We start from the raw sequence: 25,542 nt of genomic DNA on the forward strand, positions 1-25,542 counted from the left end.
ATAGAATATTTATTATTAAAAAAAAATTGGCTTTGATGCTTTGCTAAAGATGAACTTCTTCGTATGTATTAATTTTTGTTAAAGCAAGTAGAACACAAATTTGAAGATCTTTCTAAAAGTTTCGACTAATCAAAATAATGGTGTACCCCATGAAAGATAATTATTTAGCATTATGCACCCAAAGTCGCAAAGAAGTGTGTCGAGATAAAAGTTTAAGTCCCCTTTCAAAATCTATTCTATAATTACACCCAAGATTTTGTTACAAAAGTATGGTGAAAATTACCAGAATATGGTAAAATTTACCGTGTTTCCAATTCCATGGGAACACCAAAAAGCTCGGTAATTTTTACCGAAGACGTTTGGCATTGATTTAGGTAAAATCAACAATAAAATGTTATTTTATAATATGTGATAATATTTGGTAAATGAGGTAAAATTTGGTGATTTTATTGTGTTACCTTACAGCATGGCATAGAAATCGTTTATTCGTTGAGATTTACTTTTCAATTTCGTATTTTTTTTTCTTAATGTTTGGCAACCAGAAGTATAATTATGAAAAACAATTACCGCCAATCATATGAACAGAAAAATTACTAAATGAATGGTTTAAATACAATATGTATTGGTTTTATTAACCAAAAATATTGTTTATGTTACAAGAAATATCATTACTATACGCCTCCCAGAATAGAATTTTTTCTCCGTTATTTTACCATAATTTTTCTCTCCGTTTAGTATACATTCATACATTAACTGATAATATACAAGCATCCATTTTTCAGTTGTCGATTATTTAGTTTACTACGAACAGAGTGATGAAAGAAAGTAGAGCACGTTTTCATTTTATGGAAAGAGAATAGATAATATAATCAATGATAAATATCTTCAATATTAAATATTTTAAGACTTTTGGTCAAAATTATTTTTCTAAACATATATTTTCATTTAAATAAAACAACTTCAAATCATTTTTTTTTTTTTGGGTCCTCTTTTACGCTTGTTTTTCAAGGCTGCATTATTCTGAACGCCACTGTTACATAGAAGAACACGATGTATACTGAATTATTTTCTAAATTGTTTGTAAAGCTTTAAAAAATGTTAAGTTATTAACTCCTTTATTAACTCATTCAAGCTATTACTGTCAATTTCGTATATATCTAGTTTGGATCATCTATTGTTCATCCTACTAGATGTTGTTGATGTTGCACATTTATAGTATTTAACGTCTAGTAATGAAGGCAACAAAAAAAAATTTAAAAACTTTAAATATTTTAAAGAATATTATCAGTCGTTTCTTCGATAATTGAAATATTCTAGGAAGAAGATACGATAGAGTGCAATTAAATTAAAAAGAAGAAAAAAACTTTACATGATATTTAAAAGCCAAATTGTTAGTAGTTGCGATACAGTATCAACAGGAAAAGTATTTTAAAAATATTACTTTTATGAGATCACGATTTTTGTTAGCAACCGTCATTAAAGATGCTTTTATAATAATAAATAAACATTTTCTTTTCGCATATATTTTCATAAACACACAATATTTTTTTTTAAAATTTTTTATAAGAAAATAGAATATTATAATAATATAGTATTTATAATAATTTTTTAGAGTTCTATTTTAATTGCTTTGTTAAAGCATTATAGGTCACTGATACCCTCAGAAAAATAGTGACTAAGTGTAACACATAGCCTATATATTAATTTTTACGGCTTTATAAAGTACAGTCATGTAAAAATCAAATAAGCCCGTTATACATCATATAAGTGCTTTGTACCCACAATTTTATTTTTTGATATGAAAATTTCTTTTTCTTTTGTTAATAAAAACCTTCGATCTAGAGGAAACTAGGGAAAAATGTCTGAATGGCCATTTATCTTTAAAGGCCACTTATCCCTTTAAACAATTCCCCTAATAACAGTTTTCATACTCTCGCAAACGTAACAGCAAACTGCTTACAATAATGGCTTTTGTAATTTGAACTTGACCCCAAAATAACCACTAGACGAAAATGATCCAAAAGGCTACACGGAAGTAAAACGAATATTTTTTTTTCTTCTATTTACCTAGGTCAGGTATGATAAATTCAAAACAACGTTTCTAGAAATTCTTTATCATAAATACATTCTGTAAACTACTTATAATAAAAAAAAATTGAAATGCAACTAATTCACCCACTTTTTTTCATGGTCACGCCACTCACGAAAAGCGATATGTACAGATACACTTATAAAAAAGAATATATGTTTAAATTTTCGTTTGATATTTTTACTTTGAAACAAAGACTGAATATAACAGTTTAGTTTCCCTCTTGATTCATGGTCATTTACTTTATGGAAATGATGTTAATGAGAGATTGAAAATTTTTAAAATTAAAGAATTTATTACACTAATATGTGTTTTCAATATTTAACACTCAATGCCGTAAGCTATAAAATATTATGAATCATATTACAGTAAAAAGTAATGAATGCAGCACACTGAATGCAGCATCTGTAAAATACATTTTACCATAAAATTAATTTACTACAAAATAAATTTTTACCATAAAATTAATTTTTACAGTAAAATTTTATACCCTAATTTTTATTTAATGACAGTAATTCAGTGATTTTACTATAAATATTTCTCCCATATAGCAATGCAAAAAGAGTACATAAATACATGCCAAAATAAGTGCTTTTTATAAATAAACACCATTTCAAATTTGGAACAATTTGCTTGATTGACTTGTGTATAGTCTCATTCAATTTAACTTAAAATATACATGGTAAATAATGCCTCACTTGTTTTCGATGGCAATGTCAGTTGCGTAAACATATACAAGTACAAATTTGTTTGTTTTGTTTTTTCGACATAAAATCATTATACCTTTTAATTTAATTTTCCGATAAGCTCAATGTTGTTTTCATTCAATTAAATATAAAATTTATATTGGAAACAATGTCTCGCGTACCTTTATAGAAGAAACTAAATTCTCCCCCTCATATTGCCTTCATTTTCTTGAAAAAGGGGGGAAGCGTACAGAGAAGAGTAAGTGAGTATAGAGGTATCAATTATTAAGACATAACAAAATTTTCGATGTAAAAATATCTTGGGTATTAATTTTTCCAAAGAAAAAAAAATAAATTTCGTCGTTTTGAACCGTTGTTTTTTAACAGAGTGTTGGTCCAAAACACCATATAAATACAATAAATTATAATGTTTTTAGAAGGACTTGAGGAACTAACTATAGATAGTTTAAAGCAGAACAAGACATCATTAGAGAGCTTTTGCATAGCATTTGCTTTACCTTGACCCTAACTTTATCTTCTCCTTGTTTATCGCTACTGTAAGAACTACCCCTTTCACAAAGTCTAAGGCCGTCTGCTGCTATGGAAACAAGAATAGCGCATTTCAGGGAGGGTACCTCTTCTTCACTCTAGGGCTAACACAATAGATCGAAGAAAAAGATTCCCTTTCTCTCACCGACCAGACCGAGCGAAAACCTGTCCAAAACAATGACCCTACACTCCTATATGAAATAGTTATACCTCGTTACCATAGTCACTACCACGGGTCCAGACGAATGGCTGGGGTAGTTCTTACTTTATACAAACGATAGGGAATTCGCTGTGAGTCTCAAATAGCGTTAAGCTCTCTATTGTTCCGTAGTGTTTTACTTTGTTATAATACATAATACAAAATAATCCTTCTTTCTTTGTCTTGACACCAACCTGAAAAAAAGTTTCTTCAGATAAACACTAATTTTACTTTCATGTGCAAAGTTTATAATAGTATTTGATTTTGTTAAATCTGGTTTGCAATATCGTTAAGCTCTATTGTTTAGGCTCTGATTGATTTCGACTCAAATGAGTGTCATTAAACTCTGCATACAATTACAATCTCTTCTAGAAGGTGTTTTGAAAATCGCATTTCTTTTTCCGCGTGGTAAAGTATTCGCTCGAATAAGCTGGATTGACTTTTAGATTCATAAAAGAATAGTTATACTGTAAGGTTGGAATATATTCTTCATTTATTACTTTCAACTTATAAGAAGAGGTTAAAAAGATAAAACAAAAACCTCAATAATAATAATAAAGTTAAAAATAGAATAAAAGAAAAACTTGTGAGCCGAAAACTCTTCAAAAACCCGTCAAGGCTCAAAATTGTTAAAGCATCCTATCTAATAAATTATCAGAACGTTGCCTTTTCTACGGTAATAACAAAAGCAACACATTACATTTACCCTGGTCATTGATAACACAATACAAGTTTAAACTCAGTCTAAACACTTAAGGTGTTTTTTATTTGTTTTTCCTATCATTCAATATTAATGAATTTCCCCATTCTTACGGGAAAAACCCTTCTTTGATAGCTATATATATGTATAAAAGGAGAATTTAAAGCGCATGCTCATTAAATATTTATTCCGCATGGTCAGACTCATCTAATTGCAAATATGTTAACACAAGAAGTCTGAGTCTTAAAAATAACATCCTATGTAATTTACGTTTCTTTGGAGTCACTATTCTAGACACACCTCTCCTAATTCAACATCTATCATACTTAATCAACGTCTGTTCATGGAACAATTTTGATATTCGGACTATTGTGGACCTTTACTCATTTGGTGATTTTCTGCACGTGTTTCAGCGGTCGTAAACAAACAGCTTCGGCGCCTCAGCGTTCACTGCACTGGCCTTGAACCAGAAGGGGTCGTGGACCGTTGTCCTCTCACCATCTTCACCTGACACTATACCTATAGGAGATGCGCTGCACGATCTCTCTCCTACTTTATTGTCCGAATTAATTTCTTGTCCCCCGAGCACCTTTCACATTCCGACGGGATGGGAAAGTAAGTCTCTCTCAACACCTCACAACCACATCTCCTGTCTAGCAGATGCATAAATGACGTGAAGACACGCACAAAGATCAGCTAGAATACTAATCTAATTCGCAATCATGCGTCCTAATGAATCAACCTCTTGCTGCTTTGGAATCTATTGAAGGAGGCAATTTTAATGAAGAATAATTTTTTATGTGCGATTACCCGATGAATGCAAATAGAGGAAATCACAGCGAAATAGCTCTTTCCAAGTGTGATGAATAGGAGAGAGACTTGTTTTTCTTCCCTCAGTCAGATTATTGACACGGATTGCATTCTCCGTTCGAAGAAGCATATCTGAATTTAATTGCTACTCACTATCTTTATCACATTTTAGCTTAGTAACCCTTCTTTTATTGAAAGAATTTTTTTTCCTTCATAATTTTTGTATATTAAGATATGCTTTAAATTGATTTATCAAATTTATCATAAATTAATATATTACTTGCTGATTGAATTCAGAAAAATTGCATATTTTCTTCTAGTTATAGTTCTACAACGATTGATGACATTTAAATAATAAGTTATTAAATATTTGATAGATTTTAAAAAATGTTACAATATGAATTCAAAAATTCTTTAAAGCAATTTAATCTTTGTTTAACATGATTGGTGTTTGCATTGTAATGCCAGCCCTCCACCAATGCGATTTAATTTTTTTATTAAATAACATTTTCATTTCGAAAAGTCGACTCGTTTTTTCTTCCTTCTTCAGTTATTTTACACATATTTTTATAGTAGTACTTTTTATCGAACTACAGCCGCACAATGGGCAATTAGTGGCGGTTTGGGAATAATCCGAAGACATGCCATCACAATTTTGATTCTTAAAAGCGAGGAAGAGAAGGTGGCTCCCCCGCTTTGGTAGCCCGATGACCGGCGCACGAAGACAAGCACTTAACGGTTGAACAGTTTATTAATAATTGATACCACACACCCTCTGTCCCTTCGCAGGCTAAACAAAGTTCACCGAAGTGAACTTTGTTTTGAGAGAGATTTTTTCTTTAACCATTAATAGTTGACACGTGTTGATCAGTAGTTATCAACAGTGTGCATTAGTTCAGATTTTTCACATGGGATCATATTTATAAAATAGTATAAATATTAAATTTTTTTCTTTTTTTCATTCTTTATCTTTTGTAACTTTTTGAAAAATAATTGTGAGACAGTTCCATCAGCATATTCTTAAATCGTACATTATTTTAATCACTTCAATAATTTACATTTTCAATTTAAAAAAGTAAAGTGTGCTATAATTTTTTAAACCTTTCTGAGACACTGTATACAATATAAAGTATTCTTCCTTTAAAGGGAGCTGTTGTAGAAGGTTAATTTTTTTTGGCCAAATTAAGCACCAAACATAATAATCAATTAGAAATAATCGCTATTTACTATTTACAAAAATCTAATTCCCCGTGTAGTAAAGTGACTAATGCACGTTAAATCTGTCGAGTCGCAAAAGTTCTCCATGTTCCCATAACAAATCAATCTGGGGGTATTGAATTGGTGATCGGTCGTTCTCTGATTCAGGTCAAAATTACGATCTGAGGATGAATGAATAGATGTATGAATGGGTCCGCCCTATAAACGGGTGCGACGTATGGTGTGGCAGAAGTCGAATTCTTGGGCATAGATGGCGCCCCTGGAAACAAGAACAATCGCACTCCCTGTGCATAAACAGGAATACGTCAGCAATAATCTGATTAATCAAGGGATATCATTGCCGGTATACTCTAAACTGATGATTTTTTAAGGTGAAGCATCATTGCCCGATATACCCTACACTGGCATTTCTTATAGATTAAGTGAAACGGCACGGTAATGCATTTACCCAGTATACCTGGTTCTAAACTTTTTAGGTTAAGTACCATTGCCTCTGGCATTCCTTATACTGACCGTTAAGGTGAAGGGTTGCCTTCGTGATCCCGAATACACTCACTGCGATTTTTTTTTACAGCCAATATATATGCGAAAGGAAAATCCTCGCATAAGTAACCTCTAGTTTCGGGATGTAGGTTTAACTCCTTGGTTTTTATGCAAAGGTTTGATAAATGTCCAAAATGCATAGGCTTAAGCGTGAGAGGGGTGTGCAATTTTATTCTTAGAAAACTATTCGTTTATTTTTCGTCTTGTGTATACATGCAGATTTCTTTTTCATATACTTATAAATAAATTTCTATTTGAAACTTAAAATAGACCAACAGTTTTCGAAAAACTAAACGTGTGCACCCCCAGCTACGCCTATGCTGAAATTAAATGATATTAAGACATACATTTACATGAATACATCGTACTTTTGCCAAGCTACTTTGGCTAATCTTAAATTTTTCCCTTAGACATAAAGGCAGACCCATAGATATATCCCCTATATTAGTCCCTGATTTTACCAATAAAATTTAAAATTTACCAGACTTCGGGTTTTTTAGTAACATATAGGTTTTTATATCTTATAACAGTCGTTGAACATCCGGCCCAAATTTCCGGTTTACGGCTACTAACGTTTAACTCCGTAGCTTTGTAAATTTGAACCTAATCCAGAAGACAAGGGAACTCCTGATCTAGCATTGGAAGAAATTTGTCTTCGTGGATGACTTCTTGATAGAACTAACCAGCATTTGCGTTACATGGAAAGGAAGACCACGAGAAAATCCCAAGGTTAACCTAACGGCAAGGGGATTCTAACCCACGATTCGTCTTCCACTGAGGATATTTCGTCAACAGTGTGGTCGGTGAAAGTAGGATACGGAATTCGTATCGACCAGCCATTGCCGGGATCGAACCCCGGTTCACCTCATTGGAAGGCGAATGCTCTATCCCCTTAGCCATCGCGGCTGTAACATATAGGTTTATGAAAATTTAAAAGACAGAGCATATTTATATATGTACCATCATATATTTATATGTATAGCACCATATAGCAAAGCAAAGACAGAGCATATATAGACAAATATTTTGATGCTAGATCTCATTCTGTTTGTAAGGTTTTTATTCATTCCATTTATAAATTAATAATGAATTTTTACACCATATATTTATAATAAAAATAAATTTTTAATACTTCAATTCAGCAAGTCATATGAATAAAATTTAATCCTCAGAACATTCAGAAAGAAATTAAAAATAATTTTTCATATAATGTTCTTACACTCGTATTATGTTTAAAAAAGAAAATGATAATGTAGAATAAAATTTTTAAACTAAATAATATGAATTTTCAACTTTATGATATGTGATTTGCAGAGAATATATCTGACCTAAATTCCGTCTTTGTCATAATAAACAAGTGACTTTCAAATGAAATTATTCTTAAAGAAAATTGAATATTAAACAAAACCTTTTTATATTACCTTTTTTATCAAATAAACTAATAGAACTCCAAAAGGAAATTGCATAGAACTCTTCAATTATAATCCAGTTTAAATAAGCTCATAGTGCAGACGATATTGACTTTAGTTAAAAACAGAAAATATTAATTAGATCGTTTTCAAAGATTAAACTGTATGATAATTTAACGACGTCATAAATTTTTATTGTGTTATTTTTCAAGTATTGTCTGCTATAATACCTTAAACAATACTTTAAATATCAAACACTATAAACAGCGTCGAAATATTTTTAATGAATCGCGTAAAATGAAAATAAAAACTGAAATTTTATAAACCATTTGAAAATATAGATTACTCTATAATATACGCTATATTTTCTTAAATGACGGCATAACAAAGAGTTAAACTCAGCATTTTGGGAACTATGCGCTGAAATAGCTAGTGGATTTCCTTACAAATTTTTCCCACTATTGAAAATTGTTATCTAACTATTACTAAATCTTATCTTATCTTATCTTATTGCTAAAACAAAATCATCTTACGCATTTTGAAGAAGAAGAATTTACAAAAAATTGTCTTATCAAGGATTCTAATTTATTTTAAGAAAATTCGTTTTAAGTGCGAATAGAAAAAAAAACCATTTAAAAAAATTAGTTTACTTTATAAAAGCTCTTAATATGGGGTATTTAGTTTCATTTTATTTATTTAAGTTACATTTTTGTGTGAAAATAAATTCTCCCTCTGTCTGAATAAATTATACAAGTTGCATATTTTAGATTTTATATTACTTTCGTTTTCTCTCTTTGCTCACTTCAATTCATCATTTTAAGATTCTATTTTTTTAAAATGCAAATTTTTAGAAATTTATGAGTTTCTTTAACGTGAAACAAGCAATAGGTGTATGGTTTTTCTTTTCGTTTTAATATTGTTTTATACTAATATTGTTTTTTATAATAAGCAACAAGTGCGATTTCTCACCTTGGAAGACTTACAACAAGTGTTAGTTTCAATACTGAAATGCTAATATCATTATTTCATTGCACCAATTTCTAATATTTTAAACTAAGTTTTAAGTTAAGTCTCTAAAAATTGGCTCGCAACTTATCAGATTAAGATTAGACGTCAACCTAATACGCAATTCTCAAAAAATATAGTCGAGATGAATAAATATAGTTTGTCTTTTTTACTAGTAAATAAAAATAAAGGCAATATCTCTTTGTTCAATCGTGAGGTAATAGGAGTGGCAGCGGGGGTGGGGGGAGAATGGAGCCCCCCCCTCCCAACTTTTTCCAGCATGCAAATTTTTCCGCAATTGATTGCCTAATTAAAAAAAAATAATAGCTGAACAAAAAATAAGATTATTGCATCCACTATTGTATTTTTTTTTTATTTATATCTTTCCCCGCTTATTATTTTTCTTTTATACTTAGTTTGGTTTATTCTAATACGTTCATATCTAAGATAAAAGGTCACTTTTAAAAAGAGAAAGAGATTTTAAATTATTGACATAATAATCGTCTGCTTTAAGAAGCAATTAGGGTACTTATGTTCCATGTATTAATTCATGGGTGCTGGTAAAAGCAGCTGTTTGAAATAGCAGGTGAAGTTTTCTCCATTTTTTTTAAAGGTAAAAGGGGTTGTTGATTACTAATTAAAACTTCGTTAATGTACCCATTTTCTGGAATGTACTCGCCCATAAGTTTGGTCTTTCATAACAAAATCGTTTGTTTCATTTAAAATTCAACATTCGTAAGGAAGTCCCTCAGACTTTGTGGTGGGGGGGGGAGTTCTTACCGTAGACAAACTATAGATGCTTTGAATTCTGATGTTAAATCAAAACAAAATTTGGCATTCATAATAATAATAATTTCCGAATGAATAACTCTGCAGATGGTAGGGAAGAAATAAAATCCTGTCCTTTCAATATAACAAATATCGCCCTAAAGAATATTTGATTTACATTAAACTCACTAAAAGTTAAAGCTTCTATGAGAGAAACTCATTACCATTCAATCATATATACTTAAGGGAGAAATAAAAGGGTATAATTAACTGTAAATATTCATAATTCAATCTCAGTCGTCTCTTATTTAGCCAAATGCTTGAATTAAAATAAAGAATAGAGTGAAAAATGTCTTGGTATTCCTCTTAATTTCAATTTGACATTCTTTTTTATTTATTGGGGATTCTTTTTTATTGATTAAGGATTTGTTTATTCCACGTTTTTTCCCCTTTGGTTGTTTATATTTATTTATGTAGTGCACCCCTTATATATGAAAGCGTAAATTTAAAATTGTATGGGAAATACTGTTTTGAGCACGGCTCGCGAAAATTAAATTGCCCAACGTGCCCGAGATATGCATTTTTTACCCTTATATACCTGACCAGACATGTAAATATTTAGCGATATCGTAAAATACAGATTAATCTTCCCTAAAATTTTGAAGAAATCCTTGGAAGGGGCGAATCATGGGCAGGTCAGACAGGAAGAATGAAGGGAAAGATAATACATAAAATCGATTATATTTTATAAGACCTGAACATTACTGAATTTAATTATCTATATAACAATTTATTAAACAAAGATTTATACATTTTACTTTTCTAGTATTTTTTTTTTAAGTTTACATAGTTACATAATTTAAAAGCACACATTTAGTGTCTTGTGTTTAAGTATTTGGCATATTTTTGAATAATTTGATTCTGATGTGCAATAATGTCAGTTGCCATAATTGTCTAAAAATCAAAGTAAATAATTGTCTTCTTTTTTTTATAATTATTTTTAAATAAATACTTGCCGTTCTTCTTTTTTTATAATTATTTTTAAATAAATACTTGCTTTTCTTCTTAGTTTAGAATATTTTATTTTTGAATTACATGACATAATATCACTTACTTTAATTTATTCACTCCCTAATGTCAATGAAAATGACATAAAAATTGCTTTCTTTTAAAATTAAGTTTTCTAAAATTTTTTTTCTATTTAAAAAATGATAATAATACATAAACAATAAAGTTTCTTTCTTTTCGAAACTATTAAAGTCCATAATTTCATATATTGTGTGACAACTGTGTTTTCAAATCTATTTTTTACTTCAAATCTGGACTAGCTCTAATGACTGCAGAGCAAGAAATAACGAAACAATTAATGGAACCTGAAGGACTCAAAATGTTGTCCAATCATTTTGCCAAATCTTCAAGAAGAATGATTTAAGTCTAGGTTGTTTTCTGTATCAAAGCATTTAATATGAGCTGAAATGTATGTTTAGTGTTTTATATAAGCAAAATTAACTTTAAAATCTCCTCCTTTAAAATCTTATAATTGTTTTAGAATATAAACTGAAATAACTTTCTTTTTTGCATTTTATTAAAACGGTTAATATTTTTACATGCTTGAGAATTTTATGCATTTTGGTTTCGTTATATATAATTGTGTTCACATACTGACTGCAATTTCAGTTAATACTTTCGTTTAACTTATAAAACATTTTTAGTAGTTAATTTTAACGAAAATAGCAGTAATAAATAGATTTGTTCTAAAGGTTCAATAAATATGTATTTAATTTTTTTCATTTGAATTTGTATAAATGTTTTGAAATGCTGTCATTTCTTTGGAGTAGGTATTACAAATGTAATAATATAATGAGTATATTACCTTCATTAAATGAAGAAAAAAAGATTAGTATGTGATGAAGATTTGCTTAACCGTTATATTTTCTGATTCACTAATTAATTCATAATAAAATTTCAATCAAAAGTTTTCAAATATCATTCTGTTTTTAAATTTTTTTTTATAAATTTATCATTGTAAAATAAAAATGTTACTGACATCAAGAGGCGACCTATTAATATCAACTTTTTTTTTTAAAATATAGCAAATTCTAAAAATAAATTCTTGTGCCTCCCCCCCACCCCCGAAAAAATATATATATAATTCTTCACGGTACGCCTATGCGTGAGGGAAAAGGCCTAGTCTCTAAGAATAATTTCACCTTTCTTTCTCCTCTGTTTACATGAATTTCTTAAATGAGCAATTAAAATTTACGATATCGTTAATTCGTTTCAAAACATATATTCGTTTCAAACATATGTTTGAGACGAATTTCGAACATCACAAAAAAAAAAAAAAATAAAGATTAGAAAGAAACTATCGTTTTCAACATTTATTATGTTTTGAAACATAGATCACCGAAAACAACTTGAGCCAAAGTACACAGAAGTCTACGATATTAATTTACGATATTGCCCCAACATATATAATCATCAAAAAACTATTGTTTTAAACGCTTATTATATAGTATATTGTGAAATATTGATTATCGAAAGCCATTCGATACAGCGTAAACAGAATTCTAAGACATTGTTCGTTGTTTTTGAAAACGTTACAGTTTACAAAAACAACTAATATTATTACAATTATGCGTCTCGAAGAGAGAATAATGTCTATTAAAAAGATTAAATATTCTCCAATGAATGGCTTAAATTCTAAAGATGAGAGCGTGGCTTAATTTGTTGCAGCACGACTTCTTTTCGAACAATGGGAACAGGATTCGATAAGTCAATATTATCTTAATAAAACAGCCGATGTTATTCTTCTCTCAATAACAATGTTTATAAATATGGATCATTGATCTTTTTCAGTAAATTCTAAGAAATTTGGCTTCTTGTCTATTCATTTTTTACTTCGCTGAAATTTCTTAAATTTGAGTGCTCTGAGCGCAGCTTTAATGGATGGTGTTTTCAATATAAATGTAAAGAACAACAATCTCGAACTCTAGACCTGCTCTGCTTCCGGTTAGAAAGTATACAACTGCTTATTACAGCTTACTCTGCGAGGCGATGTTTTCTAACACATAATTTTGCTTTTAATAAAAAATAAATTATATAATTTCTGAGCTCAAATTTGCTGTATTTCATAAGATATAAATGATATTAGGTAATTCTGGCAAGTTGGAAATGAAAATTTGTTTTAGTTATTTAGAGATGTATTAATAAAAAGGTGTTATCTTGTTAATCAGTCTTTGTTCTTGGTGCAAACCGTGCACCATCATACGCTAGTGTAAGCATATTGCTCGAGCAGCGAGATTAAGTTCATTTTACAAATTAATATTTTGGTTTAAATTTCGAACTTAGTATATTTTTAACAAAGTAAGAAGTGTTTTATAACTTTTCTTTTTTCAAATGACAATTCTTAAGTCTTGAAATTACAGGTCTTCAAATAACGATATTTCTTTTAAGCACAAATAAGAAATCAGGTAACAAATGCATGTGTACAAGAAATGCTACTCAAGAGAATCTCGATACACAATGATCAAGTTTTCACTCAAACGACTTCAAAACACACCAAAAACAGTAACCCGGAAGTATATAGTTTGTCTATAGAAAGAACTCCCCTCGCCACTAAGGCCATCTGCTACCATGGAAACAAGAAATAGAGCATTTCAAAGAAGGGAGTTTCTTTTCCCCCCGATTCCCTTTCTCCCGCCAGCCAGAGTCACAATCTGTCTTAAATAATGAACCAACTTGAATAGTTAGACCTCGTAATCATAGTCATCACCACCACTCCAGACGAATGGATAAGGGAGTTCTTTATATAGACAAACTATAGGCAGTCAAGAGCTTGCAGTGCTCCCTAGTGTAAAGAACACCATCCGGTGTTTTCAATATCAATGTTAAGAACAACAATCTTCAGCTCTCAACCTTTTCGACTTCCTGCTAGAAGGAATTGCTTACTACAGCTTATTCTGCGAGGCGATATTTTCAAACGGATAATTCTGTTTTCAATAAAAGAAAGAAATTGTATAATTTCTGAGCTCAAATCTGCTACATTTCGTAAGATATTAAGTAATTTTGATCAGTTTGAAGTGAAAATTTATTTTAGTTATTTATAGATGTATTGTTAAAAAAAGATGACATGGTTGTTAGATTTAGAAAGAAGTCGCTATTTTGGCAGTTCAGATTTGGCCTCTTTTTTACTTGTTTATAAATGTTTGTTCTTGTTGCAAGCTGTTCGAACCTATGTGGCTCAGAGGTAATCCTCTGTAGAGTAGTAGTTATACTTAATTACATCGTAACGTAATGGATGCTAGAAATGATCAGTGCGCGGTAATGAACTGGGAAATAACAATGAGGATGATCCAAAGATATGCTATTGAAATTTTGATCCTCTGCAGAGGGGATGGCTCCCTTGCGTTGGTAGTAATACGACCTGCACGCGAAGTCAAGAACTTTACAGTAGAACCGTTTAACGAGGTCCGATACCGCGCACCTTCGGTCTCTACGCAGGCTGCTTAATGTGGTCACTCACACCCACCCGCTTACTGATCGCAGGCAGTGAAGCTCGACTTCGATGTTGCATTTAATGGACTCTTGCATTTAATGGGCTACATGTTATCAACACAGAAATTGCGTATTAAGTTCATTTCGTAATTGCCTCCATAATGTCTACTTCTAGATTCTTTGTCAAAAATTATGTAGGAAAAAAAGTACTAAAATCGAGGACAGCAAATTAATATTTAAGAAAGTTTGAGTCAAAAACGTTATTTCGCGAAATTGCTGATACGGGCAGAGGTTGGACCAAAACAAGTTTGATTATCTGATTAAACTTGAAAGTGTTTCTAATAATCATCTTTAAATTGCTCAGTTTAACTAAACTGCTGTTTGTAGAAAATGCAACACCATGAAGGAATCATCAGAATCAAATGAAATTCGCAGCAAATGTCAATTATAGGATATTATGCAAATTAATAAAGTTTCAGAGCCATCGCGCGTGCGTGGCGCGCGCAGCGCCCTCTGAATTGATGCTGAAAGCGTATAAATAAAGTGCTGTAGCGGGACGTTGAAAATAGTCTATGATTATTTGTTAGTGGCAAACGTTTAGTGAGACCTGAGTATGCCTCCACGACGGAAGAATAAGAAATTCAAGCAACTTACGGAGTTTGAACGAGGGAGGATAATCGGCCTTCGAGAAGGAGGATTTTCCTATCGCGCAATAGCAGCTCGTATGCAGCGTAACAGTTCCACAGTGATGCGAGTTTGGAAGCAGTGGACCGACGAGCACCGAACAACTCGAAAAACAGGCACTGGACGACAGAAGGTGACGTCAGAGCGCGATGATCGACACCTGCTCCGCATGGCGGTGAATGATCGCACAGCTTCCTCCAGGCAGCTGGCAGCACATTGGTCTACTGCTACAGGTGTACAATTGTCGGCTTCGTCAATTCGTCGTCGTCTGCTGCGCCGTGGATTGCGTGCAAGGGTGCCATTATACAGGATTCCCCTCACGGCGGATCATCGACGGCTGCGTCGGCAGTGGGCTCTTGAGCACAGAGACTGGCGAGCTGATTGGCACCAAGTTGTCTTTTCAGATGAATCACGCTGCAATTTGTGGACCCATGATGGCCGTGTTCGTGTTAGACGTTATGCCGGTCAACGCTGCCTTCCTGAGTGTATTATTGAACGACATAGTGGTCGAACACCCGGAGTTATGGTCTGGGGTGCGATTTCGTATCATGGACGATCCAATTTGATACGAATTGAGGGTAATCTCAATAGCAACAGATACGTCCGTGAAGTGTTACAGCCCGAAGTCGTTCCTTTCCTTCAAGGCATCCCTGGAGCTATCTTTCAGCAGGATAATGCACGCCCACATGTCGCGCGGACTGTTAGAGACTTCTGTTCAGCACAACGCATGCAACTTCTTCCTTGGCCTGCTTATTCGCCGGATATGTCGCCTATTGAGCACGTGTGGGATATGGTTGGTCGGCGTCTCACTCGTGATCCGCGTCCTGCAGTTTCCAAAGACGAACTTTGGTTGCGCATACAAGCGATATGGAATTCTCTTCCTCAAGCAGATATTCAACATCTGTTTGACTCCATGCCACGTCGTATAGCAGCACTTATTGCAGCGCGTGGTGGCTGCACCAAATACTGATTTCGGACGCTTAATTTGTTTCTTTTGTTTTGAAAATTTCATCATTTATTTGTATCAGTACAAGTCGTTTCTGCATTAAATTTCATTTGATTCTGATGATTCTTTCATGGTGTTGCATTTTCTACAAACAGCAGTTTATAAGCAAATAATGATGATGTCTTGATGATTAATGTTAAAGTTTTTCTCTCCTTTACTAATGAGTTGCTATTAGCTGAAATATCTACTTATAAAAAAATCAACCAATAATTAATTATCACAATTTAATTGTATCAGAATATTTGAGAGACTGGGACAGAAGGAATTAAGATAATATTTAGAAATAACTTCTTTCAGCGATAGTTTAATAATGAATTTTAAAAGCAGTATTAATCTAAATACATTTTTAGTTAAATTTTATTTTTTGTAGCACTTTACATTATGTTTATAGTTTTTAAATATCACAAACCACTTATGCGTTTTATTAAGAAAATTTATTCCAGACCTGGTCCTTGTGTAATGAAATATAGTTAACATTAAAAAACACCAAGTAGTATGCCTCTTTTGGGCTAATATTAACTCCTAAGTTTTTCCTACGAAATAAAATACAACTGCTTAAAGAAATCAGATGTTTCAGTAATTGATTCTACAAAATGTTATTAGTACACAAGCTGAAATCAACTTAAATGAAAATAAACGGGTTTCAAATAATAAAAGCATTTATAATTATATGTTTAGATTTTTCTTTTTATGTTTCACAAAAAGATGCCAATTTTGTGAAAATTTAGGCATACTTTGTGAAAATTAAAATAAATCAAAACAAACATGCGCACAATATCCTTTTAATTAGAGTTAAAAGTGGGTTATTTAGTATGTCCCTCTTGTCCAGTATTAGAGTTGTATCAGTACTGAGTAATAGTATACTGAGATAACAGAATAAAATTTTAATATCAACATACTCAGACAAGCTTCGTTGTTGAACTCAGTTAATCCCGAGTAGTAGTAGAAATAAAATATTTATAAGTATGAATTAAGACAAAGATTAATGAAAAAATAATATATATATGTATTTATAATGCAATAATTTACTACTGCTAACTCATAAAAAATAGACTTTTATACTAATAACTTTATACAGATAATTAATAATAATAAATTTGAATGTATTTTACTTATTTATGCTGTAGTACACATGAAGGAGTCTCAAGTCAATACTTAATGCTAATTTTTCCTACTTACTTACTTTTACCTTAAGTTCAAAAGAAAATATGGTTAAGTAAAGAAAATATTTAAAAAAATTGTCAGTACAAATAAAATCATTTATGACTGGTAAATTTCCCCATACATTACAAAACAATTTTGCTATTGTAAAATTGCTGGCCTTAAATTGTATCCAAATTTAAAAATTCTTAAAAATCATTGTCCATTTTCGACTGGTTCATACAGAAAAAAGTTTCAAACAGAAAAAAATTTTCATAAAAAAATAAAAGCTCATTAGAATAACATTTAAGATAATAGTTTGAATCTCCACCTCCTGTAAGGTTTACAGAGGGAGCGCCTTGTCATTCAATTTTAAAAAACTTTGCGAGAAAAAAAGCTTCCTATAACACGACGTAAAGAACAGCTAGGCATACCACACTGTACTAACTGACCAAACACGTGCTACTTATTCCTAGAAGGCAGCTGGCAGAAAAGCTCCTTTATTTTCATAGGTTGCAGCGAGGGAGGAGTTGCATGGCACTAGCAACTTTTCTTTCACCGTAATTAAGGATCACAGCCGCTAACGCTTTTTCTCCCACAGCGTTTTGGGATCTCGGCATGCTCTCAGCCAGGCATGAGGAGGAAAAGCACTAATCTAAGTAGCGAATTCTTCCCCTACATCATAATAGCAATCTGCAGGGGGGGGATTACATTGCAAGTCGAAATGTGTAATTAACCTGGGATTTATCGTTTTGTACGGCGTTACAAAAACAAAATTTTAAGAGGCGGGGATCTTAGAACTTGCTTTTTTAAAAAGAATTTTGTAAAACTATTGTTTTTCCTAAAATTGAATTTGTGAAGGTATCAGGAACCACTTAACAGTAGCAAATTTATTTGTCCTGGACAGAATCCGAAAATTTCTATACATATTAAATACGACGCAATTCAGCAGATATGATTCGTTCAACTTTTCTGTACATAAGTAATTCCATATTCATAATAAGGTGACAAACTGTATCCATTCTGTTCTTTAAAAACATGGATTTATTAATCTTTAGAATAATTGTCAATATGTTTGTTTTGATAGCTTTTATATATGGATTCGAATCGAGGTGTCTTGAACTCCTCTTTAATTTAGCAAAGATTATCGATTAATTGGTTTTCTAAAGTTCTCTAAATAATGAAATGATGTTGTCATCACGGCTTGTGTTCAATGTATTAATTAATATGCAATAGAAAAAGAAAATGAATAAAAATAAAGGATAATAAATTTACACAGACTTAAAAATACTTTAAAATGAACTAAATTTAAAAAAAAAAAATAAATGCAGCTTTTTCTGTCCCTGACACTGAGGGTTATTTAAACAATACAAAAAGAAATTGAACTCTAATTGTGTTCTAAAATCATGCTTATCAGAGGTTCTTTTAAAAGAAAATTGGGTCCATTATCTGAAATAATTTAAATGCATTTAAAGGGTATCATTAAAAATATAAAAAAAAGCCAATGAACGCTAAGTCCTCAACTAGCAGCTCTTTCGCAAGTCTATGTCACATAAATTTTTCTCGATTTTCTTTCAAATATATTTTTTAAACATGATGTAAAAATAAGATTCTTATCCAATATAAGGAGATTTTAATTCAATACAGGTACATTTTAATGTAAGCACATAAAACATTTATGAAAACTATAACTTGTAAAAAAAATTTCCATTGACAAATATTGCTCAACAAGTATAACGCATATACAAAGGGAACCATTCGATAATACAGAGAACATTTCACATGAATGTAAACATAACTAAATAAAATAATGTCATTAATCATAAAATGCAAATTACAGTAGATATTAAACACTTTGTAATAGCTCACAATTAAAATGACAAATCATTTTACAGAAAAAAATTATCATTTATAATTGCAATTGTAAGAGATATAAGTGTCATGGTAAAACAAGCTCAATTAACAAATATTTGTTTCAAAAAATGTATTTTCTTTCAACTGAAAATAGGATTTAAAAAAAGTAATGATTTTTTAAAATACAAGAGATTTTTATAAACAAATACAAATCAATAAATAATTGTGACACAATTTATTACTTATTTCTAATTTAAAAAATAATATTGTAATAGCTTATAATAATTTTTTTTTTAAAATAACATTTAGTTCAATAAAAAATTTTTATGATAAAATATATGATCCCATTTATACCAGGTTTCAATTTCTGGAAACAAAACATGAGTTACAAATACAAAACAATCAGGTAACAAAAATTCAAAATCAAAAGTTCAAAATTTTTCCAAGGTGACCACAATAAATTATTTTATAATTAAAAATATGATTTAAGAGTTAAAAATGATTTAATTTAAATTTCTGATGGTATGAAATATATATTTAAAAAAAATTAAAATGCACTTTAAGTTTGTGACAATTGTTTTAATATTAAGAATAAGTATTATAAATCAATTTATATTTATATTACTCCAGCACTAGAAAATAATTATTATAAATCAATTATATTCTATTTTTTCCTTAATTATAAAAATAATAAATCAGCTCACAATGAATTTTCATTTACTTAAAATTGTAATTAAATATTATATCAAAATACTGATAAAAATAGTTGCTTAGAAATTTTTTTTCTTCATAAAACTGTATAAGTAGAAATATATGACCCTATTCAAGAGAATTTTGATTTTTGAAAATAATTTGCTCATAATAAAACATTTCAAAGCTTTCATATAAAGACAAAAAAATTATTCTTATTCTTTTATACAAAGAAATATGTCTTAAAAAGTAAGATTAGATTTCTTCATGCAAAAGATATATTGTTTTTACACTAATTGCAGACTATGAGTTAGGTACTTAGCATTACAGTTTGAGGCACTTTTAAAGGAATTTTTCATTCAGCAAAATTTTATTAAAAAACAACACATAAAATATCATATGAACTGGCACTTCAGAGTTTATAAGAAACATATAGGGTGATCCACAAACTGAAAGAGTTGTTTTCGTAACTTACAAGCTAAAGAAGTTCTACATTTAAACTTTTAAATGGAAAAATAAATTGCAAGCAACTTTTTGTTACGTTTTTCATCTTTTTTCTTGCATAATGAAACTGTTACCTTAAAACTAACTTCTTTTACTATTTTTTAGAAATAAAATTATTATTTTTTAAATCTGGATTTGTTTATTAGCACAGACACACACACAAAAAATAATATTTGTCAAATATTGGTCTCGACAAAATGTAATGATTGTAAAATACTGATTTTTTTGTTTCCTAACATAGAGTGAAAAAAATAATCATGAAATAGTTTTCATTAAAAAATAATATAACAAATAAACATTTAATGAATTAATCAAGGATGGTAAGAAGTTTAAAATTAAAGTAAGTATATTACACTATTTAGACTTATCTTATAAAATAAAAAGTTAGACTAGAAAAATAATTCTCTCAAAAAATCACAAATTTAAATCAGTTTTTTCTTTACACATTACACACATCACATTAAAATTAACCAGACATTGTAAAATTGTAGCAATAGAAAAGATAGAAAAAGAAGTTCAAAACTAAATCTCTTAGATAAGAGAATGTTTTTGTATTACTATTAGTTTGTTCCATAGAACAGAAAAGAAAATGAATTTTACAATCACAAAAATAAATCAATTTTATAACAATCACAATATGATTTTTTAGGCTTTTACAACAACCATTTTAACAATGAATAAAAATTGAATATTAAGGTAAGCCTTTTATGAAACAACGCAGCAACATTTTTGTGGATACTCTTGAAAATATACTTTGTGTTCAAAACCATAAACACAAAACCTATCAGTTTTACTTTTCCATTGAAAATTTACATCAGCGACAGGAATAATACGCAAACTTTGGCGCTGCAAATAAACAAGTTTTTTACTTTAGAAAAGTAATTTAATTATAAAATTATATATAATATAAATCAATATTCATGATTCTAGATTTAAACCCCTAATTAACAACTGAAAAAAACTAACTGTATCATTTTAAGAATTTTTACCTTCTTTCTATGATTTAAAATTGCATTTAACATGCATCTGCTGCATCTAATAGTTCTGATATTAGATACTAAGTCCACAAGAAAAAAATTTATTCAGAAGATTTAAACTTTTCTGTAGTTGAAAAATTTTTAAATGAAAAAATGTTTCTAATGGGAAAAAAAGTGTTTATTTAAAAAGTTTGAGTCATGAGCATCCAATTATTCAAATAAAAAGTTGAAATTTATCTATTAATTCATTTTTGATGAACCAGACAAATATAAAAATTGAAACAACAGTGCAAACATCTTAAATTTTATTATCCAGGGGGGATTGTGAACCCAAATCAAAATTCCGGAAATTTCTTGAGTTAAAAAAAAAGAAAGAAAAAAGTTTAAATTGAAAAAAAAATTTAAAGAAGGTTTTTCTCCTTTTCTCAATATTTCTTAGTTTACTTAAAATATATTTAAAATTTTACACACACCTATACCATTTACACATACCTATGATGACCTGAAGAAGTAATTAAAATTTACAAATATGTCTTTCTTTCTTGAGTTTATGATCATAACAACTATTTACTGATAAAAAATGAATATTAATCAGGAATATAAGCTTATGAAGTTTCTCTCGGGCTCTCCCTTACAAACAAATAAAATAAACTGCTTTTTTTAGTTCCACTTTCGAAAATTTGATTTCCTGAAACTTCTGTGATCAATGATTTTTTGAAAAATCTGGACCTTTGATCTCTGGAAACTTCCGGATCACTGTTAGCGAAAAATACGGATTTTTCCTGAGCACAATCAGCCCTGATTATCTCTTTGCAAATCAAATACCACTTTTGCCATATAGGTGATATCCATTATGTGATTTGCCAAACATGCAATATTTTTCTTTATTCATACTTAAGCATGATTATAATTAATCTAGTCAACATTTGGTTTTCAATCAAAATAAATTTTAACACAGAATTTAAAAAAAAATGTTTATCAAACAAAACGTAGATAATTCATATAAACATGTGATTGCTGGAGGAAATTATCTGAATTTTTTACTCCTAACGTGTTGTTATTTTAAGTACTTGATTTTTTTTTGTACATAGGAGATAAAAGTATGTTTTTTTGTATATCTTTTTATGCACAAAAGTAACAAACATAAAATTTAAAGAAAGAAAATTCATACTTTGTGAGTAGCGATTACATTTAAAAAGATTTTTAAAACCACAAAAGCCAGTGCAATAATTGAAAAAAAAAAGAAGTAAAGGGGTAAATTAAATGAATGTTTTAAGATTCACGTGTTGCAATAAATAATGTCCGAATAAAAATATTGAGAATTAAAGAAATGTGTAAATCAATAGTGGTAACTGCCGAAAAATTAATTGAAAAAGAAAAAAAAATGTTAGAAATTCTTCATCAAATAGTGAATACTCTGGTACGTAATTTAAATTCCTATATCATGATAATATTTGGATTTTTTAAAATCATGTGAAAATAAGCAACACTAACTTTTTAAAAAAAACTATCAAAACGCTGAAATAATTTAATGCAAATAGAGCATGTGAAAAAGTATCTATTTAAATTTGTGATTCAAATTTCTCATTTCTTAATAACATATGAAAATATCGGAATTTAAAAAGAAACAAGAGGATATGAGCAGTAACTGATAAAGAGTAGATAAAAAAGTGAATAATAAATGCACAAATTGAATTTGCATGTTGTAATAATAATGATTAAAAAGTATTGAGATTTACAAAAAATATTAAGATGCAAAAGAAAACATTGAGAAAATTAGTAGCAATAATAGTCGATAAAATGTTCAAAACACCACATGGATTTTTGATAATATCAATGCAAATCAGGTGCTTCAAAAAGTTATTACTCAATTGGGTGATTCAAATTTTGTGTCATAATCAATAATATCAGAATTTTAAAAACCATAAGAAAATTAATAGCATTAACTGTAAAAGAACAAAAAAGATTGAAACACAGATTTACAATAGTATGGACCGCCCTGAAAAGTGACTACTGAATTGTGCGATTCAAAATTTTCATGTTGTAAAATTATATTAAAAATAAATTCAATCTAATTATAGCTAAATAAAAATATATCAGATTGATTAAATAATACTTCGGTTTCTAATTGAAATTTGCAACAAAATTGCTACTCATTAAAATATAAATTTGAAAGAATGAGAAATTTTTTTTCTTCTAACGAACGATATTTTAAATGTTTGCTATTACTGAATCCGCATTTAGATTATCAATTTTATATTTTTGTGTTTGCCTCAGTAGTTTATTTATTCTAGCCGAAGTTATTATGGATTATTTTTTACTTTTAGAAAATAAAAAAGTTTATCTGAAATTGCGTTTTTCTCCAACAAATCAGTGTAAAAAAAAGTCATGGTGTGAACGAGAACTTACGAAGAAAAGAATGAAGGTAAGGGTGGAATAAATGTCTCATTAATGAGATTTTGACAAAATAATGAAATTTAACTTTTAGATTAGTGGAACTCCGAGAAAATTTTGCCAGAATATAAATTATTGATTCGCAGAAGTTTGCGACTCAATGGTCATGAGATTGAGAGTTAGCAGAAAAATCGCATACCTGTTCATAAGTTAATGATATAGAAAGTTTTAGTTTAAATAATATTTTATTCGAAAAAATTAATTTGTTAAAAATAAAATTTTACAAATGAAAAAACTCAGAAATGAAACATTTAATTGATACAACATTTCACGTAACTAAAAAAAAAACTTTTAATATCTGTATTTGCATATTTCTTGAAAAATATTAAAACTGCTTTAATTCTTTCAATAAAATTTTTGAGCTCAGTATAAGAAATATTTTTTAAAACATACTAATGTTTAAACCTACTTGTTTCAAAATCCGCTCATTTGTAAAGGCATTGCCATGCTTTCGAATTAAATCACTGGATGCATTGCAAACAGCTTGCTCTGCTCCTTGAACAATTGGAAAAACCTATAAAACATGTAGAGGATTAAGTAAAAAAAAATGCAATAATTATTAAACGACTGAGTTATTTAAAAAAAAAAATGCAGCAATTACCCTTGGATTTTCTTCTTCATAAGCATTCTGTCCACTGACTTCTAGAATTAATTCCTTGGGCATGCACTTAACTTCTGAAATGTAATTATCAACATGATTGGCCCTAAAATTAAGAGTTAAGATTCGAATCAATTGGTAAACAATAGTAATTATTTTAAAGTAATAAAGTCAGTGTTCTTTCTATGCATTTTTTGAAGGGCAGCCTGCCCTGCTTGCCTTTTGATTCCCAATAAATCACTCTCTTTGCCTTTTTAAGTAAACTGCCATCTTTTTGAAACACTGCCTTTTTATTCAGATTTCATCATGAAAAAAATTTATTCATTTTTAAATAATAATTACACACTGGTAAAATTATTTGTGTTTATAGGTTTAATTCTGATAACTACAAATTTGTTAAGATTATTTACTTTGTTAGGATTATTCTCAACCGATTAAATTTTCATAATTATCTTCTTTGGGAAGGGGAGGAATATTAAAAAATTTTTTAAGTGATTTTAAATATTAAAACTAATTTTTAAGTAAATACCTTTCTAAAAAGAAAATGCATTGTTAAATGTTGATTTGCAAATAATTTTCAATTTAAATTATAGAAAAAAGCTTTCAAGTTGTTTATCAATTAATAAGTTTTTGCAGGCTTACTTTTTTTTTAAAAAAATATGCTCAGAGTTAGCATGCCTTTAATTATTTTTATAAACTACAAATTTTTCTCTTATTTTGATTATGAGAAGATAATTTAAAAATTGTTGAGCATAAAATTGAATTATCACATAATATTACATATTTTGATAAATATTTATGTTGTTAAGTGACAGCCCTTTCAAAACTCAAAGTGCCTTTTCAGAAAAGAAGCACCTAGACCTTTTTTATTCTTAGAGAAAACTCTGATAAAAGCAATAATTTTATATAAAAAATCAACTAAAAATTTTATATACCTAACAAGCAAAAAAAAAAAAAAAAAAAAACATGAATTACATACATAGGCTTGGGTTGACATTAATTTATAGATTAATAAAATACATAATAATTTATAGATTAATAAAATACATCAAATTTAATTAAAAGGAAATTTTACATTTTAAATTGGAATAAAATTTCTTTTTTAATAAAATAGTTTTTTTTTTTAATACAATATCTTCCTAAATATTAAGATACATATTCG

The 25,542-nt window shown here is 29.4% G+C and overlaps 1 protein-coding gene across 2 annotated transcripts in view; it reads right to left on the reverse strand.

Annotated features, from left to right (window-relative positions):
* Positions 1–18,919: 18,919 nt before the first annotated feature.
* Positions 18,920–25,542, reverse strand: part of LOC107449640 (protein SSUH2 homolog) — a 58,978-nt gene continuing 52,355 nt past the window's right edge. For both annotated transcript variants that reach the window (XM_071178906.2, XM_071178905.2), the window contains exons 11-13: positions 24,384–24,486; positions 24,192–24,296; positions 18,920–21,197 (exon numbers count right to left, since the gene is read on the reverse strand). In XM_071178906.2, the coding sequence (XP_071035007.2) occupies positions 21,057–21,197; positions 24,192–24,296; positions 24,384–24,486 (349 nt within the window). In that variant the 3' untranslated portion in view covers positions 18,920–21,056. The remainder of the gene's footprint in view (positions 21,198–24,191; positions 24,297–24,383; positions 24,487–25,542) is intronic.

The sequence above is a fragment of the Parasteatoda tepidariorum genome, chromosome 6 (genome assembly GCF_982258835.1).
Source record: "Parasteatoda tepidariorum strain Cologne lab strain chromosome 6, Ptep-v5.0, whole genome shotgun sequence".
Lineage (NCBI taxonomy): Eukaryota > Metazoa > Arthropoda > Arachnida > Araneae > Theridiidae > Parasteatoda > Parasteatoda tepidariorum.